Source organism: Leucoraja erinacea, chromosome 1, assembly GCF_028641065.1.
Source record: "Leucoraja erinacea ecotype New England chromosome 1, Leri_hhj_1, whole genome shotgun sequence".
NCBI lineage: Eukaryota > Metazoa > Chordata > Chondrichthyes > Rajiformes > Rajidae > Leucoraja > Leucoraja erinaceus.
This window is the reverse complement of record NC_073377.1, coordinates 67662096-67681028: the sequence shown is the minus strand read 5'-3', so window position 1 is coordinate 67681028 and position 18933 is coordinate 67662096. Positions and strand designations below refer to the sequence as shown.

Sequence of the window (18933 nt, the reverse complement as noted above, 5' to 3'; positions counted from 1 at the left end):
CTTATCATTTTGGCAGGAATCTGAAGTCCTTCCATAAGCTAGTGTGCTGTCTAATTCACATCTACCCAGTTGTAGACATTGGACTTTGTCTTTGGAACTAGTATGTTACAATGCTGAGAACTATATTCTGCACTCAGTATCTTCCCCTTTGCTCTCTCTTACTTTTGACTTGATTGTATTTATGTTTCATATTACCTGAACAGTTTGGAAAGCATGTGAAACAAAGGTATTTACTGTACCTTGGTACACATGGCAATGATAAACCTAGATCTAAATCTAAAATATAGTTAAGACCTAAGATAGAGCTAAAATGATGGAGAAACTCAGCGGGTCAGGCAGCATCTCTGGAGAAAAGAAATAGATGACGTTTCTGGTCGAGACCCTTCATCAGACTGAGGGAATTGTGAAGATCTGTTGTCTGTGGTTGAAGTATTCTGAGATTAATTTTAGCGTCATACCTTAAGTGCTAAGAGGAGTTCTCAGATGGCTCCGAGCCCATCAGATCATAGGTTTTCTACAAAAGAGATTTCTGAGCAATATCAGTCATCACGACCGGCAGAGAGAGCACCTTTTCTGCCATAAAACTGGAAAATATTCTCCAAGTATCCTCCATTGTTTGCACACACTTCTCCTCAAGTTCGGTGGGCGGCGCGACTCTCGTCAGCAGCGGCCTCTGCAGCCCGTCCGCGTTTTTATTATTTTCTGTCTATGTTTTTATGTAGTTGTTGTTATTTTTTGTTGGGGTGTGTGTGTGGTGTGTGTGGGAGGGGGAAACTTTTAAATCTCTCCCTGCACGGGAGACCCGACCTTTTCTTGTCGGGTCTCCGTTATCGTTGGGGCTGCAACGAGGAGCGGCCTCCAACAGGAGAAGACCGGGGACTCTGGTGCTGACGACTCACCGTCACCGTCGCGGGGCTGGCCGAGTCGGGTGGAGCGGTGGAGGAGCGCTGCTGCTGCTGCTGCTGCGGCCCGACCGAGTCGGAGGCTTCAACTGCAGGTCTGGTGGACGGCGGCACCGGGAGCCCATGGGTCCCTGGAGGGAGACCGCTTTTCAGGGCTCTCACAACGGCGACTTCTCCCGCCCGAGTTGCGGGGTCGAAGAGCTCCTGGAGCGGGGCCTGACATCTCCGCCCCGCGCGGCTTGGAATGGCCGCGGGACTCTGCGAGCGCACGCCGGGGGCTCTAACATCAAGACCCGGTGTGCGACCTTGCACCACCCGGCGTGGCTTTAATGGCCGCAGGACAATTGCCATCGCCAGCCGGGGGCTTTGACTTTGACTCTGACATCGGGGGGGGGGGGGGAGAGTGCAGTGGAGACATAAGTTTTTTTTGGCCTTCCATCACAGCGATGTGATGGATGTTTATGTAAATTATGTTGTGTCTTGGGTCTATTTGTTTGTAATGTATGGCTGCAGAAACGGCATTTCGTTTGGACCTCAAGGGGTCCAAATGACAATTAAATTGAATCTTGTTGTTGTATCTTGAAGTCAGAAAACAATGGATGTCATCTGAAGAAGGGTCTAGTCCAAACTCAAAACATTGCCTAAACATATCCTCCAGAGATGCTGTCTAACCCGTTGAGTTACTCCAGCACTATGTTCATCACAAAGTTCCAGTTTATTCTGTATTCAGTTTCTTCTGCATATTAAAACATTACCAAACAGTACTTTCAGTTTGTGATAACGTGCGTACTAACCTAAATGTCAATAAGAGACTGCAGTGATGTTTACTGAAATGTATTTTTATCCTAATAATAAATTTCAGAGTTCCAAGATATGGAATGCTTTGTTTTTGTCCCATTGGAAATAAGCACTGCTCGCAATCTCACCACTAGTTTTATAAGATTGACTGATAAACTTTTGGAGGGAGGAAGTATCCTTTTACATGGTCATGGTCATTAATTGCCAGAATGTGCAACTCCCTAAACAGGCAGTGATATGAACCACAGCATTTCCTGAATTTCTCCACCTCCTCTCTTAACAACAATAGATTGACAAATGAGAGCTTCTCCATTCCCTATCTTTCAGTCTGAAGGTTTAGAAACATAGAAACATAGAAAATAGGTGCAGGAGTAGGCCATTTGGCCCTTCGAGCCTGCACCGCCATTCAATATGATCATGGCTGATCATCCAACTCAGTATCTCATCCCTGCCTTCTCTCCATACCCCCTGATCCCTTTAGCCACAAGGCCCACATCTAACTCCCTCTTAAATGTAGCCAATGAACTGGCCTCAACTACCTTCTGTGGCAGAGAATTCCACAGATTCACCACTCTCTGTGTAAAAATGATTTTCTCATCTCGGTCCTAAAAGACTTCCCTCTTATCCTTAAACTGTGACCCCTAGTTCTGGACTTCCCCAACATCGGAAATAATCTTCCTGCATCTAGCCTGTCCGACCCCTTAAGAATTTTGTAAGTTTCTATAAGATCCCCCCTCAATCTTCTGAATTCTAGCGTGTACAAGCCGAGTCTATCCAGTCTTTCTTCATATGAAAGTCCTGCCATCCCAGGAATCAGTCTGGTGAACCTTCTCTGTACTCCCTCTATGGCAAGAATGTATTTCCTCAGATTAGGAGACCAAAACTGTACGCAATACTCCAGGTGTGGTCTCACCAAGACCCTGTACAACTGCAGTAGAACCTCCCTGCTCCTATACTCAAATCCTTTTGCTATGAATGCTAACATACCATTTGCTTTCTTCACTGCCTGCTGCACCTGCATTCCTACTTTCAATGACTGGTGTACCATGACACCCAGGTGTCGTTGCATCTCCCCTTTTCTTAATCGGCCACCATTCAGATAATAGTCTACTTTCCTGTTTTTGCCACCAAAGTGGATAACCTCACATTTATCCACATTATACTGCATCTGCCATGCATTTGCCCACTCACCCAACCTATCCAAGTCACCCTGCAGTCTCCTAGCATCCTCCTCACAGCTAACACTGCCCCCCAGCTTCGTGTCATCCGCAAACTTGGAGATGTTGCATTCAATTCCCTCATCCAGATCATTAATAGCTGGGGTCCCAGCACTGAGCCTTGCGGTACCCCACTAGTCACTGCCTGCCATTCTGAAAAGGACCCGTTTACTCCCATTCTTTGCATCTGATCTGAAACATCACCTATTCTTTTTCTCCATAGATGCTGCCTGACATGCTGAGCTACTCCACCATTTTGTGTCCATCCAGCTTCTCATTTAAGTTAGTTTAGTTTTGTTGATTGTTTTGTTCCACGGAGCACATTTTAAGCCCAGATCTTCAAATCATGACACTCCTTACAACAAAACCAGTTTATCCAAAATTGTAAAGGTTATAAAATAAAGTAGCAGAATCTGTTTTGTAACCAGGAGTTTCTAGATATGACAGCTCACAGGCAGCTTTGTCGGATGTGATATGTGGTCGGTGCAAAGTGATACATAGCTAATTTGTGCAAATCTTCATCACATATCCTGCATCTCAACTTGGTGAAAGATGCATTTTTGTCTGCCCAAAATCTGCTAGTCTTCCAGAATGAGGAGATGTCTGTAAGCGAGGGTGCAGGAATACATGCTGATAGACACACTGAAACTTGGTGCAGCCAAGGGTTTTGTGGGGAAGGATCACAGACTAAGGGTCATGCTACCACTTGGCACCAAGTGACTAGGTCCTGTCGGATGCCCTTTCAAACACTTCATGAGTGCATTGCCTATGGATGAAACTAGAGTGCCATTGACACTTTGTTAGAGAATGTTTTGATTTGATGACAATGACAAGACATTGGTTGAATGACAAGAAAACATGTACTGATTGTATTTCCCCACCAACTAGCGTTACCCATTCCTTTTCTCCAGAGATGTTGTCTGACCTGCTGAGTTACTCTAGCTTTTTGTGTCTATCTGCCATCTACCTCATTGGAGACCCCCCCCCCCCCCGGACTATCTTTAATCGATCTTTACCGGAGTATATCTTGCACTAAATGTTATTCCCTTTATCCTGTATCTGTACAACATGGCTTGCTTGATTGTAATCATGTATAGTTTTTCTACTGACTGGATAGCATGTGACAAAAAAGGTTTTCATTGCACCTCAGTACATGTGAAAATAATAAACTAAACTAACTGAACAAAGCCTAATTTTGAAATTAAAAATAAAATCAGTATCTACCACAGAAAGTTTAATTAATGAGGTCAATTCACTCAACTGGTGTAACCCAGCCTCAGGAAATACCATTGAAAGCACCTTTTGCTCATTTTCCAATGATGACCCTATCACAATATGATCTGGATTTGTTAGTCCTACTGAATAAAAAAGTATCGTTGGGCTAGTTTTAAGCTGGTGAGAGTTTGGCTATTCTAAACTTGTTGTCATCTGCATAAAAAAAGATGAAAACCAGAAATGATTGCAGTCCAGATCAATGCAGAAGTTTTTACTTATTGGAATATACTTAGCAAGCCTGCACTTACCAAGTGTAAATTTCTATCACAAATTCAAATTCTATTTCAAAGACAATTTTCTATCACCTGTATCACTTGCCAGGCTTTGTCCTGCCCCCAACTCTTTTCCAGATTTCTCCCCATTGCTATAATCAGTCTGAAGAAGAGTCCCAAGCCAAAACATCGACTATCCATATCCTAATGTCAGACGCGGTCTGACCCATTGCGTTACTCCACCACACTGTGTTTTATGGGATTTTCTATCTACAAGTTTGTGCAGTCAAAGATTGGCTAAAGCAAAGAGAGAATTTCCAAATGTTTTAGAGAAGGTTGAAAATGATGGATTTAGTTAGAGTTGTCATTCATTCAGCAATTAAACCACCCCTGCTATTTCATAGGATAGGATAGCCTCAGGGTTTACCAATAATCTTGTGCTACAGATGCAGCACAAGACTGGAGAATCTAGATGGGAACCTTATTTATTGCACAGATGTAGTACTGTCTTCAATGTCTCCACATGAACTATAAACCGAGACAGCTGGTTGGCCAAGACCATAGATAAGCCTCGTGGTAGCTTAACGCTGACGTTAATTTGATCTCAGGCATGTTTCAGCTGCGTTAAACCTAGTTATTCTGAAGGTCGTGACAGAGATCAAAAATATTTCTGCCTCTTCGTTCTTGTACTACATGCTTTCCACAATGTAAAGTCATTGCAGCAGGCAGTTATTTTCCTTTTTTGGCAACTCTTCTCCCTTTAATATTGGACATGTGATCCTCCAGCTCTCCCACACAAATTGCTGGGCTTACTTCTTGTTAGCAGGGATATCACTGGGAGCCTGCCCCTCTCTGTGTTAACTGCATTGACCAAGATAACTAATGCTTAGTGGCTCCGGCAGTCCTGCCCTTTGCGTAAATGATAACCAGCACCACTGGAATATTAATCCATTTATGATATTAAATACAATAACAGATGGCACTACTGTGGCTTGAGCAGTAACACAGAGGGACCTGCAGATTCAAACCCAACTCCACTCTCTTTCCAATTCAAGACCTCATGATTAAGGAGGTGCCTAGTAAAGGTTGCGATGTTTCTCCACACAAGAGAGGGAATCAGAACAGAAACGCATTCATGCTCCATTTCCAGCTGCTCTCTACAGGAGAGCACTGTCTGCTACAGTGGCAGCAACCCAGAGGCTGGCTGTGTGGTGGCCCACCAGACACTGTCTGCAACGCCAAATGACTGATGAAAGAAAAGGAGAAAAATGCACCTAGAGAAAAAGGCTCCACGAAAGCAAATAATAAAGCACGTCCGGGCACCTGGATTGTTTTCCTGAGAATTGGCCACAGATACTGGAGAAATTGCTGAAGGCTCATGAACAAAGCCATGAAATGAATAGGGTGGTCAGAGAGGTCTTTGTGGAACAATTGACAAGGAAACAAAAATAACATTTGTCCGAATACAATGATTTTGTTCAGTGTCTGAGGAACATTGAATCCAGCTTCAATCTCCTCACATAGCGCCAGATATTCGGGCTTCAGACAAAGTCCAGAGCAAGGCAGGTGGACCAATTCTTGCTACAAAGCATCATCATTACGATGGAGGTACAAGGAACTGCAGATGCTGGAATCATGCGTGAAACACATAGTGCAGGAGTATCTCAACAAGTCAAGCAACATCTCTGAAGGACCTGGATGGGCAATATTTTGGGTCGGGACCGTTCTTCAGACAGGGTGATTTAATCAGGATTTATAAGATAATTTCTAGCAAACTAAAGGGCCTGTGCCACGAGCATGCAGCACCATGCGGCAAGCGCGACCTAAAGGGCCTGTCCCACGAGCATGCGACAGCATGCGGCAAGCGCGACCAAACCAGAAGCGGGGGCTGTGCGGAGGTCGAGTGAGTGGCATGAAGTTCGAGCGAAGTCCGCGGCGTTGAGGCACGGAATTTTTGAACACGGTCAGTTTTTTCGGAGCCGCACGCGATGTCGGGACCGGCTCCTCACAACTCCATACAGCTCCGGCGATCGAAGTGGGGCCGGCCCCGCGAGGCCCTACGGCTCAAGCGACCATGTTAAATCGCACTTGTTGCATGGAGTCGCATGCTCGTGGGACAGTCCCTTTAGGTCGCGCTTGTCGCATTGAGTCGTATGCTCATGGGACAGGCCCTTAAGGCCATCGTAGGGCACATCTGGGAGAGGAGCTGGTCTCCCCTCAATGACCCTGTGTGTAGTGGATACCAATTTGCTGAATTCTTTCAAGCCACTACTGGATACATTTCCAGCTTGACTGGAACTCAGTTTGCACAAAAGGTAAAGCAATCTGGGCCTGAGTGACTTAAAGGATTAGTTTCAACCAGTTATAACGTTAGAGGGACCACCACTCCCATCCATCACCCCTGAAACTCTCAATCAGATTGGGTTTTAATTGTGTGGGAAGGAGCTGTAGAATAGATGGTGGTTTACACCAAAGATAGACACATAATACTGGAGTAACTCAGCGTGTCAGGCAGAATCTCTGGGGAGAAGGACAAGGTGACCTATCATCATTTATTCCTTTTCTCCAGAGATGCTGTCTGACCCGCTTACTTACTCCAGCCTTTTGTATCAATTGTGGGTTTTAATCACTTTTCCTCCACTCCCACTTTATCGTGGTTTCAAGCAGGTTGGATTATGTACGTACGTTATAAGCAAAATATTCCAGATCTGTGAAACAGGCCAATAAACCGGAGACTTTACCTGCCGTCATTGTTTGTATGTTTTCTTATTCTAAATATAATCATGATCATTGCTGGAATATGCTAGATGACAGTGTAAAACAAAACTGTGGAGTCAAATCAATTTGATTTGTTTCTAAAACTGACTGCTTTGTGCGTCAGTAGCCTCATATACTGCCTGCAGACAACCTTGTATACTGATTGTTACTAGGAGCTACTTGTTTGTTGATTGCTCTGGTGCCTACATTCTCAACAGCAGCCTGGCAAGTTATCAGCTTCGTGGCTCCAGTGTATCACAAAATTAACTATTTGGAATGTGTTTTTGCAGAAACATCTCGATTTATAATAAACATAATAAACATGTTAAAGCTCATCCTAATAGCTATGGAGAATAGATTGTTTAAAAAAAGTTTAATCTCATCCAGGTGAGCAGTATTAGGGCTGTAGTATAATAACCCCTTAGTTCATGCATCATTTACTACAAGCAAGCACTCCTAGATTACCGAAGATAGACACAAAGAGCTGGAGTAACTCAGGGGGGCAGGCAGCATCTCTGGAGAGAAGGAATGGGTGACGTTTCGGATCGAGACACTCCTAGATTACCTATGGCGCAAGGTGAAGGCTTTTCAAATGTACTTTAAGAGAGCACACTCACTCCAACCTGTGGCATTTTTCCTATTTTCCATTTCAGACACAGGGACAAATCAGTGGCAGGTCCTTGCCACAGGAAGCAAAGTTTTGACTGCCTAAACTCAGCCAATGCAGGAAAACCGCACAGACACATTGAACTCGCTGGTCTGGACTGGACTTCAACTTAGTTCCCCCAAGGAGAACAAGCTGTATCTACAGGAAGGAACCACAGATGCTGGTTTACATCAAAGATGGACATGGTTCTGTACCTTCTCGTGCCTCTAGTTTCCCTCTCCCCTGACTCTCAGTCTGAATGAAGTAGGGTCTCGACCCAAAATGTCACCTGTTCCCTTTCCCCAGAGATGCTGCCTGACTCGCTGATTGCTGCTGATTTTGTGTCTATCCTTTATGCAGAATCTATACCCAACTCCTCCCAGACATGTGATTTACAAAATAAAAAGATTGTACCCAGAACTTGACAAATTGTGGTTGTGGTTACGATTTAAGGTGTTGTGCAAAAGATTTAATAGGAATCTGAGGGGTAACTTTTTCACACAAAGGGTGGTGGGTGTATGGAATAGGCTGCCAAAGGAGGTAGTTGAGGCAGGGACCATCCCAACATTTAAGAAACAGTTAGACAGGTAAATGGATAGGACAGGTTTGGAGGAAATGCTGGCAGGTGCGACTAGTGTAGCTGGGACATGTTGGCCGGTGTAGGCAGGTTGGGCCAAAGGGCCTGTTTCCACACTATCACTCTATGACTAGTGCGGAACTGCAAGGAAATGTGGCAAAAGGGATTTAAATACACCTACCGCATTGTTCTTCATCACTAGAATCATCACAGTCTGGTTTACCATCACACCTCTTTGATATCAAGAGACATCCGCCTGAATTGCACTTGAAATGACTCGGGGAGCATTCTGTCAAGAGAATATTGCATCAGGTGACAATACTTAAACGTAGAATGCCTGAAAGACCTGATGTGCGGGCTGGCAGACTACCCATCATAAATAATATTACTACTTATTCAATCACTGGAAGATAACGAACATGGGAAGCATATAATTGAATGGCAAAGTATTAATACTAACTTTTTTCAAATGTTAAGTCACATTATTGACCTAAGTCAGTCCTGGATTTGTCTGAGGCTGTAAGGTACAAGTTCATTTAACAATTTAATTTACAGAATGTCAGAATTAATCTATTGTCTGAAAAGATGTCTAGATTGCATCAAACCTCTGCAACATAAAAACCATTGGCATGGTTTTTAGTTTAGCTCAGAGCCCCTTCAAGCAGAAATATGACAAGTTGTTGCAGAAAGTAGCCAGGCAGATTTCTGGAAGTTATTTCAAGCCATTCTGACAACTAATCCAAGAGAAGAAACTTATTTGTATAATTTTTAAGAGGCTGGTGAATAGTCAACTTCTCCCACCAGTTACTGCGTGAATATTAAAAATCTGGGGGTGACGCAGTGGCGCAGCTGGTAGTGCTGCTGCCTCACAGGGCCAGAGACACAGATTTGAACCCGACAGGTGAATGTCTGTGTGGAGTTTGCCCATTCTCCCCGTGGCCGGGTGGCTTTCATCCAGGTGCTCCAGTTTCCTCCCACATCCCAAATACGTGCGGATTTGTAGGTTCACTGCATCTGTAAACTGCCTATAATGGTTAGGGAGTGGATGAGAAGGTGGGATTACATAGTTCTAGTTGAATGGGTTGGTTGGCATGGACTTGGTGGGCCAAAGTTTCTATTTCCATGCTGTATCGCTAAAAACGGGGGGGGGGAAACACATAACATCCCTTGCCTCCATCTCTAGATCAGGCCATTTGTTGTGGAAACCATATTTCATGCTTATGCGGCTGCCATGCTCACTGTTGCAAGAGCCTGGAACAGAACAATCCTCCTTGCCGCACACCTCCCACTCTCTCCAAGGCCTTCAAACACACACTTGACAAATGCGACCTTAACTTAAATCATGTTAAGCAGAATGAACAGAAGGTTATCGGTGCATTTTATAAACACAAGTGTTCTCAATGCTGATGCAGTCCATTGTGCAAAATCCCAAACTTCATTCATTGTGAATGATGTGGCCCCAACTGAGTGAGGTCGAGGTATCCTGGGTGACCTAGACACTAATTCATCACCAGTGGAAACCTTGACCTCTTGATGAAATGCAAGATGATGGGAGAATTCAATTCTCATTTTTTATTATTTGGGCAGTAGTTGTTGGAGTAGTTCTCTGCCCAGCCATAGAACCTGAATGATTTTCATTCAATTTGAAACCAATTTGTTTCTGCAAGCAGCAGAGAAGGAAGAAGCAGGGCATCAAAGCAATTAGATGATGACAATTGAGGAACAGAGAGGTTAAAAAAAAAACCCAATAGAGAGATATTCTGAGGTATGCCATTGGTATCCCAAGGAAATCTAAACAGAATGCTGGAGGTTGAAGGGAGTCCTGATGGAAGTTTCCAAAATGATGAGATGCATAGATCGAGTATATAGTCAGAATCGTTACCCCAGGTTGGTAATGTCAAAGACTTGAGGGCATAGCACAGCATAGTGGGAAGGACAGTTTAAAGAAGATGCACAGGGCAAATTATTTCCACAGAGGGTGGTGAGTGCTTAGAATGAGGTGGTGGAGAAGGCAGGTATGATCGCAGCATTATACAAGGCTTTTAGATATGCACATGAATGCCTAGGGAATGGAAGGATATGAATCATATACAGGAAAAGGAGATTAGTTTATCTTGGCATTGTGTTCGGCACAGATAGGCAGAATGGGTTGTTCCTGTGCTATACTGTTCTATGTTCTATGTTCATCTCAAGAAGAACCAGCTATTTTTCAGAAAGATGATATACAGTTTGCAATTAAGATTAAGATAATTATAATATAACTTCAACTTCATGAGCATCTCGAAAGCTTACAGGGTCAAAACTAACCTTCCACATTCTCATCAGGCAGTAGGCATGTCTGGTTGTCAGAGTTTTCCTTTGGGAACTGTCTGCAGTCCATGTCCGCTGGCCACAATTGTCCAATTATGTCCAGCAATATCTCACAGTGCTCCTTAGAGTCCTCACACAGTGATCTCAGAGGGAAAAGAAAAGAAAAGTAGTACACTTTAATTTGAATGTTTTAAAAAAGGTTAGCTAAATGAGTAAATACTAAGTAAGTACAATTTCCCTATCATACAGCATGGAAACAAGCCCTTTGGCCCAACTTATCCATGCAAACCAAGATGCCCCATCTAAACTAGTGCCATTTTTCTGCATTGGCCCATATTCCTCTCAACCTTTCCTATCCACGAACCTGCCAAAATATATTTTAAATTATGTTCTCAAAGGGATTGTACAGGCTAGATGCAGGAAATGTTTTCCCAATGTTGCGGGAATCCAGAACCAGGGGTTACAGTTTAAGAATAAGGGGTAGGGCATTTAGGACTGAGATGAGGAAAAATGTTTTCGCCCAGAGAGTTGTGAATCTGTGGAATTCTCTGCCACAGAAGGCAGTGGATGCCAATTCACTGGATGTTTTCAAGAGAGAGTTAGATATTGTTCTTAGTGCTAACGGAATCAATGGGTATGGGGAGAAAGCAGGAACGGGGCACTGATTTTGGATGATGAGCCATGATCATATTGAATGGAGGTGTTGGCTCAAAGGGCCGAGTGACCTACTCCTGTACCTATTTTCCATGTTTCGATGTTGCTATACTTGCCTCAACCAAGTAATCTGGCAGCTAGTTCTATATACCCACCACTCTCTGCATGAAAAGTTGCCCCTTTGGTTCCTATTAAATCTTTCCTCTCTTACAAACTAATACTTGATTCCCCTACCCCTGGAAAAAGACTGTGTATTCACCCTATGAATTCCCCTCATGATATTATACACCTATATAAGATCACCACAGCTGCCTGCATTCCAAGTGGTAAAGTCCTAGCATTCCCAAACTCTCAAATTAGCTCGTCTTAGCAACAACCTCGAAATTTACTCTGCAAACATTCCAAAGTTGATAACTAATGATGTTAACCATGAATAATTGGAATAATGGGACTCCTGATGAAAATGGTGACAAACATTATGTACAAAGCACAAGATTTTTTTTTAAATGCATGAATTACATTTTTAAATTAAAAATGTTTTAATCTCCCTACGTAAATGTGTGCACCTCCAGTTTGCAGATCTTTAATTACCAATTACCATTTAATTACCAAAGACAGCGTTGGATTTCAATGAGGGAAAGAACCAAAAATCAGGTGAAATTTATAATAACAAAAAACATATAAAGTCTGCAGTCTATGCTAACTGGACTTCTGTGTCATGTTAAATGCAAGATAGGAAAGGTTTAGAAGGATAAGGGCCAATGGGTTGAGCTTAGATGGGGCACCTTGATCGGCATGCTGTATGACTCTAGATTCTATGATCGTATCCAATCAGTATGGCTAATCATACTAGATATTTTCTGATAAGTACATTTGAAATATACACTCTATGTAGTACCTGCAAGGGGGCACACGTTGATTCGTTGCTTGGTCACACTTTGGCACAAGGATAGTACAAGCAAAGAACATGAGGTACTTGTAACAGCCAGTCTGAACAAAGCTCGGAAAGAAAAAAACCTCCCAGCTTATTGATGCTGCCTTCTGATTTTGGTGCCCCAGATAGTTAGGATAAATGGTGGTGTTGTATGGCTGATTCATACAGAGTTCAAGAGTTATAGGCTCACATTTACCTGTAAGAGTGAAAAACATTTAATTGGATTTTCATTCAGGATACTCGCTTTTTAAAATGCTGGTTAACAATGTGAGAATATAAAAAGTAGACATGACAGGGCATCTTATCGTTACAAAGATTAGAATCATATCATTTAATCGGTAAAATGAAATCTGATTTTGCAGATTTATTTGAACATAAAAGGTGCAATCCCAGCTGTAATTACATTGGCAGACTAAGCGAGGATTTAATTAGCAGGACCGATAGGTACAAGTTAAACAACAATGTACACCCTGGTGGATGTGGGATAACATTACAAGACCTGCAGTTGAGAACTTGTGCCTCCATACAAGAATATTGTCGGACATAAAGGGTTGCAGCAAGACTTATTTCCATTGTCAGCATCAGTAGAGAAATACCACAACTGCAAGACCAGCAGAGAAAGGAGGTCTACAGAAGAGCTGAATATGCATGGCTCAAAACTGACTGCCCTGCATCAACTACTCTCATCTGTACACCAGCCGCTCAGTGCTAATGGATTGGGTCTGTACATTGGGCAAGGATGCTGTATCTTATCTCAATGTGTGATTAACAATGCCATGCCATGTACAGTCAGAGAAAGGCTGAACAGCGCCCAGTAAAGTCGATGGGCCCTTCTCCCTCCTGCAGGTGCACGATCAATCAAAATAACTAAATGTCTACTTGGCCCCAGGGGATGGGCGGGTATGGCTCCAGAACTCACCGGCGAGTTTACAAATTTACTTGTATTCCTGTTTAAATGCTAAATGAACCACTGCCATATTGTGCATCTTTGGGGTTATTTAATCGAACAAGTACTCATCCAACTTACTGCAGTCCATTCCAGTGTTGTGAGGTGTACAGCTCGAGTTTCCATTGCATTCATCAACACAAGATGATTGAGCACAAGGTAAATCCCCTTCCTTACATGATCTCTGATCTGCAGGAGCAAACAGAAAGCACATATGGGATGATTTTCGTAAAATTCATCTTCTTCTTCTCAAAGTCCAAATACATCCTCTGTCAGGTGATCAAGTGGATGCAGCCCATTCTTGTCTCGTGCTCTCGTTTGTATCCGAATGTCTCAGTGCCAATAACTGACCACCTGTACTTTGGGCCCTTATCTCCACATGTGCATAAAAATGCCATGTATTGTGCAACAGAGAAAGAACAGTGCTTGGTACAGTCAAAAACAGACAGCGCTGGAGTAACTCAGCGGGTTGGTGCTGAACATAATGCCAGTGTCAGTGCTGAGCACAATGCCTAGATAATCTAGCCTGCCTGCACATGGTCCCTGTCCCTCCATTCTCTGCATAACTAGTGCACCCTAATATCACAGCCTATCCACCCGAGATGGTCCCAAATATTCCCACTCTTTGCCATCTGATAACTAATTCTCAGTCCATGTCAGTAAATTCTCCCCAACTTTGTTGACCAACCAGTGGGCATCACAGTGGCACAGCGGTAGAGCTGCTGCCTTACAGTGCCCGGGACCCAGGTTCGATCCCAACTAAGAGTGCTGTCTGTTTTACATTTTCCCTGTGACCACGTGGGTTTTCTCCAGGTGCTCCGGTTCCTCCCACATTTCAAAGACCTAAGGTTTGTAGATTAATTGGTTTCTGTGAATTGCCCCTAGTGTGCAGGATGTGAAGATGGGGAAACAGAACTTGTGTACAGGTAATCATTATGTTTCAGAAAGAACTGCAGGTGCTGGAAAAATCAAAGGAAAACAAAAATGCTGGAGAAACTCAGCGGGTGAGGCAGCATCTATGGAGAGAAGGAATAGGTGATGTTTCGGGTCGAGAGCCTTCTTCAGACTGATGTCTGGGGGGGGGGGGGGGCAAGAAAGGAAGATTTCACATTTCCAGTTATAATGAAAAGGTCTTATTCTGAAACATCACTTTGGTTCTCTCCTCAAGGATACTATTTGACCTGTAGTTTGCTTCCATCATTAACTGTCTTTCGTTGAGATTTCCAACACTAACATTTTCTGTCATGATCGTTATGAACATAAATTGAGTCCGTTTGCATTTTATTATTTAGTAGCGATGCTTAATACAAACATTAACTGTGGCTTAATCCACTTTAGAAGCATGCAGAAGAATATTAACCACAGTCCATCAGAGCAAATTAAATTCTTGACATTCAGACAAATTGCCGTTTTCCCTCCAACCACCTTCGTCCTTCTTTCTGATTATTCTCGGTTTGATTTAGAATCAATTACATACCACTGCAGACTTATTTAATTTGTTGGAATTAATTTCCAGTTTATTGAATGATTATGGTGTAGAAATTCCAGCATTATGATCTGTTTTCCCCCCATTTATTACCAACCATGAGATTTTGAACAGTTCAGCTCATCACTCCAGTCTTCACAGTCATTTTCACCATCACACTGGTAAATGCTTGGAATACATCGGGTATTATTGCATTCCATCAGACCCTGACTCTTGCAAGCTGCAAAATAATTGTAGTTGTCTTAGAACATTAAAATATGTTACATTGAAGCTACCATTAAAAATACTTAAAGAGACTTTGTTCCAATATGATGTAAAGTGAGAGGTTAATTCTTGAACAAATTTCAAAGAGGTGCCTCACCAATGAACAAGTGATGCATGAAGTGCACACGGCATTGAGAGAAATCCCAGGACATTCACTGAAGATAAGATGTATGAGGATTAAAAGAATGATAGGACTTTGGGGAACTTTCACAGATCCTTGATGTGTGTGTAGCTGAAATGTGTTGCTTGTCTGGTTAGATCATTTCAAAGTGAAGTCAGAACTATTTATTAAAGGAACAAAGAATCCTATAATCCACAAAGAAATGGAAGTGATGCTTAACAACACTGGAAATAATTAGTACAATGCAAGATGCATAAATCACCAAGCCCTGGAGACAGAAGATTTCATAAAGCCAAGGTATGCTTGACAAATTTAATGCAGCTTTTCGCAGAAGTAATTGATCGCAGGCCCCAAGTAAATTCAGTAGATATGGCTTATTTTAATTTTCAAAACAATTTAGCACAATGTCTGAAAGGGTCGCTGGGGTAAAACAAAACCAGTGAAATGCAATTGGACAGGAAATGGACAGGAAAGCAACAGTTTGGGTTCTTGGATTCTGCTCAGATTGATTAAAGTTAAAAATGAAGTAACCTGGAACTCAATGCTAGTATTTTTGCTACAAATATATCACTTAGGCATAGAGAACATAATATATCTGCTGACCTTAGAATAAGCTGGAGTGTTAGATAATGCAGGACAGGCAGGTAGCAGAGTGGACATGTTGCAAATGCAAGTTGTGTGAATATCCAAGAATACACTTTTTAAAGAAAAATAAGAATGCAAGGTTATACTATAGTGCGTTCGGCCGAACGCACTACTATGGGAACCACTCACCCCTCTGCAGGAACTATACATCAGGGGGTGCAACTCCAGAGCCAATAAGATCATGGGAGACCCCTTCCACCCCGGCAACGGACTGTTTCAGCTGCTACGGTCAGGCAAACGCCTCCGTTGCCATGCTGTGAGAATGGAGAGGTTGAGAAGGAGTTTCTTCTCAGAGGCCATTAGGACTGTAAACTCCTATCTCACCAGAGACTAACTTTACTGTACCATTCTACTGTTTTTTTTTTTAATTGCTGTTTGTGGTTTGTTTGTTTGTTTGTTTGTTTTTTGCACAAAGTCCGCGAGCATTGCCACTTTTCATTTCACTGCACATCTCGTATGTGTATGTGACGAATAAACTTGACTTGATTTGACTTGACTTGTAGCAACAATTAAAGTGTCTGTGAGCCTCAAAGACAACCAGAGGTAGAAATACATAATTCACTTGCAGGTCAATAAAGATGTAATCCCAAGACCAACAATGATTTCATTATTAAGTTTCATAAATGAGTGTACAGGAATAAGGTAATAGTAATACATTTACAAAGAACATTGAACATTGAGTATCATGTGCATTTCAAAACTAGGAGCAGGATTATGCATTTGGACTCCTGAGACTGCTTTATTATTTATGTTGATATTGGCTGATCTTCTACCTCGGCACCAATTTCCTGTCCCATATTACTCAATTTCCTTAACGTTTAGAAATCAAATAATGTCCATTTTGAACGCAATCAATCACTGTGGTAGCACAACCCTCGAGAATTCTGAAGAAACGCTACTCTTTGAATGAAGAAATTTACAGACATATAAACAAATGAATAGGAGCAGGGGTAGAACTTGGAACTAGGAACTAGGCGACTGATAGGACTGTGAGGGATATAAAGGAGCCTTGTTAAGATCACGGCTTTTCACTTCTCCTGCAGCACCTACCTCTTTGCCGCCTCATTTCCGACCAGAATAGCCTAATCCTTACAGTGAGATGTGGCCAGATACCCCTTGGCCAATTCTCCTGCATCTCAGCAGATCAGACAGTATCGGTAGACGGAATGGATGGGTGATGTTTCAGGTCGGGACCCTTCCTCAGGTCCCAACGCAGGAGAAGGGTCCCAACGCAGGAGGTCACCTTTCCATTCCCTCCACAGATGCTGCCTGACCCGATGAGTTACTCCAACACTTTGTTTTGCTCAAGATTCCAGCATCTGTAGTTCCTTATGTCTCCATCCTCCTGCATCTACTGTGCTGAGCTATCTACGAATTTTATACGTTTCAAGGAGATGATCTCTTACAAAACTCAAGGGAAGAGTCCTGGCTTGCTCATGCTCTCCTCCAATGATAGACCTGCCATCTGAGGAAGCAGCTTGGTGATCCTTCACTGCACCCGCCCAGAGATTTCAGTGGCTTGTGGACAAGGACATTTTGGTACATTCGAACACTGGCATCCTCCATTCACTCACCATTCAAAGAGTCAGCATTTCTGGGTTTTTTCTCCTCAAATGTTTTAACATTGCACTCCATCAACAACATGGCTGCCCACTCAGTCAGCTCAACTACTTCCTTTTGTGTGCCCTCGTTGCTAATCACACTCCTACTTAATCTTATGTTGTCAGCAAATGTTACATTTGTTCCATGTGCTGCATTTACATTCAGACAAATCAGAAATAGGGATTGTGAATGGTTGTGGTCCAAAAACTGCTGTACCACACTCATGGCAACAAAAACCAGAGAAAGATCCAATTTAGTTCCCAGTCTTTATCTTTTAATCTGTCAACCCCCAGTTCCAAACACTGCAATCTCATTCACCGACTTCCTGCATGAAACTTATTAAAGACATCTGAAACTCCGGATGTATCACACCCACTGGTTCCCCCTCATTTACTCGACCGTGGCTGCATCATTCCCCTGGGTGCTCCAGTTTCGCCCTTCAACCTACAGAGGGAGTTCAGTTTGGTTTATTGTCACGTGTACCGTGGTGCAGTGAAAAGCCTTTTTGGTGCATGCTATCGAGTCAGCGGAATGACAATACACGACAATCAATGTATTTACAGTGAATAGATACATCATAAGGGAATCACATTTAGTGCAAGGTAAAGCCAGCAAAGTCCGATCAAGAATAGTCAGAGTGTCACCAAAGAGGTAGATAGTAGTTCAGCACTGCTCTCTGGTTGTGGTAGGATGATTCAGTTGCCTGTTAACAGCTGGGAAGAAACTGTGCCTGAATTTGGAGGTGTGCGTTTTCACACTTCTATGCTGATGGGACAGGGGAGAAGAGGGAGGGGCCAGGGTGCAACTCATCCTTGATTATGCTGCTGACCTTGCTGAGGCAGTGTGAGGTACAAATGGAATCAATAGAAGGGAGGTTGGTCTGTGTGATCACCTGGGCTGCATGCACAATCTGCTGCAATTTCTTGTGGTCTTGGATGGAGCTGTTCCCAAACCAGTGGGGAATTGATTGGTCATTGTAAGCTGTCCTTAATACACAAGTAAATGGTAGAACCTATGGAGATGCAATGAGAATGTGGGGAGAATAAAATGGGATTCATGTAAATGTGTGCTTGATGGCTTGCACGTGGTGGACTGGAGGAAAGTTTCCACAGCACATGAACCTAGCTCTTCCTAATCGTGGTAGTTATTTATTATTCAGTCCAAACTACGAGGTAACCATTTTAGTTTATTAATTGATACAGTACATCACCAAATTATTTTTACAATAATCTGTTTAAAATTGTCGTCTATTTACTTGTACCTTCTCATAAGAGTTGAAGGTAATAGGGAGACACTGCAGGGAACCAGGCCATCCGGTACATGCTGACCATCAATAACCCATTCACACTATTCCACCTTTATTCTCCCCCACGCTGTCATCAATTCTATCCAGATTCTCCCAATCACTTACACACAAGGGGCAATTTACAGAGGCCAATACGCATTTCTTTGGGATGTGGGGGGGAAACTGGAGCATCCGGTGGAAACCCATGCAATCTCAGGGTGAATGTGAAAAATACACATAAACCAAGGTCAGGATTGAAGCTGGGTCTGTGGCATCGTGAGGCACCAGCCCTACAAACTGCA

At 43.0% G+C, this 18933-nt stretch overlaps 1 protein-coding gene across 1 annotated transcript in view; it reads right to left on the bottom strand.

Annotated features, from left to right (window-relative positions):
- The window catches only part of corin (corin, serine peptidase), a 156447-nt gene that overhangs the window by 32065 nt on the left and 105449 nt on the right, over positions 1-18933 (bottom strand). The window contains 5 exon segments of the mRNA XM_055636671.1: positions 8566-8673; positions 10692-10837; positions 12247-12478; positions 13310-13417; positions 14812-14934. Coding sequence (XP_055492646.1) covers positions 8566-8673; positions 10692-10837; positions 12247-12478; positions 13310-13417; positions 14812-14934 — 717 coding nt within the window.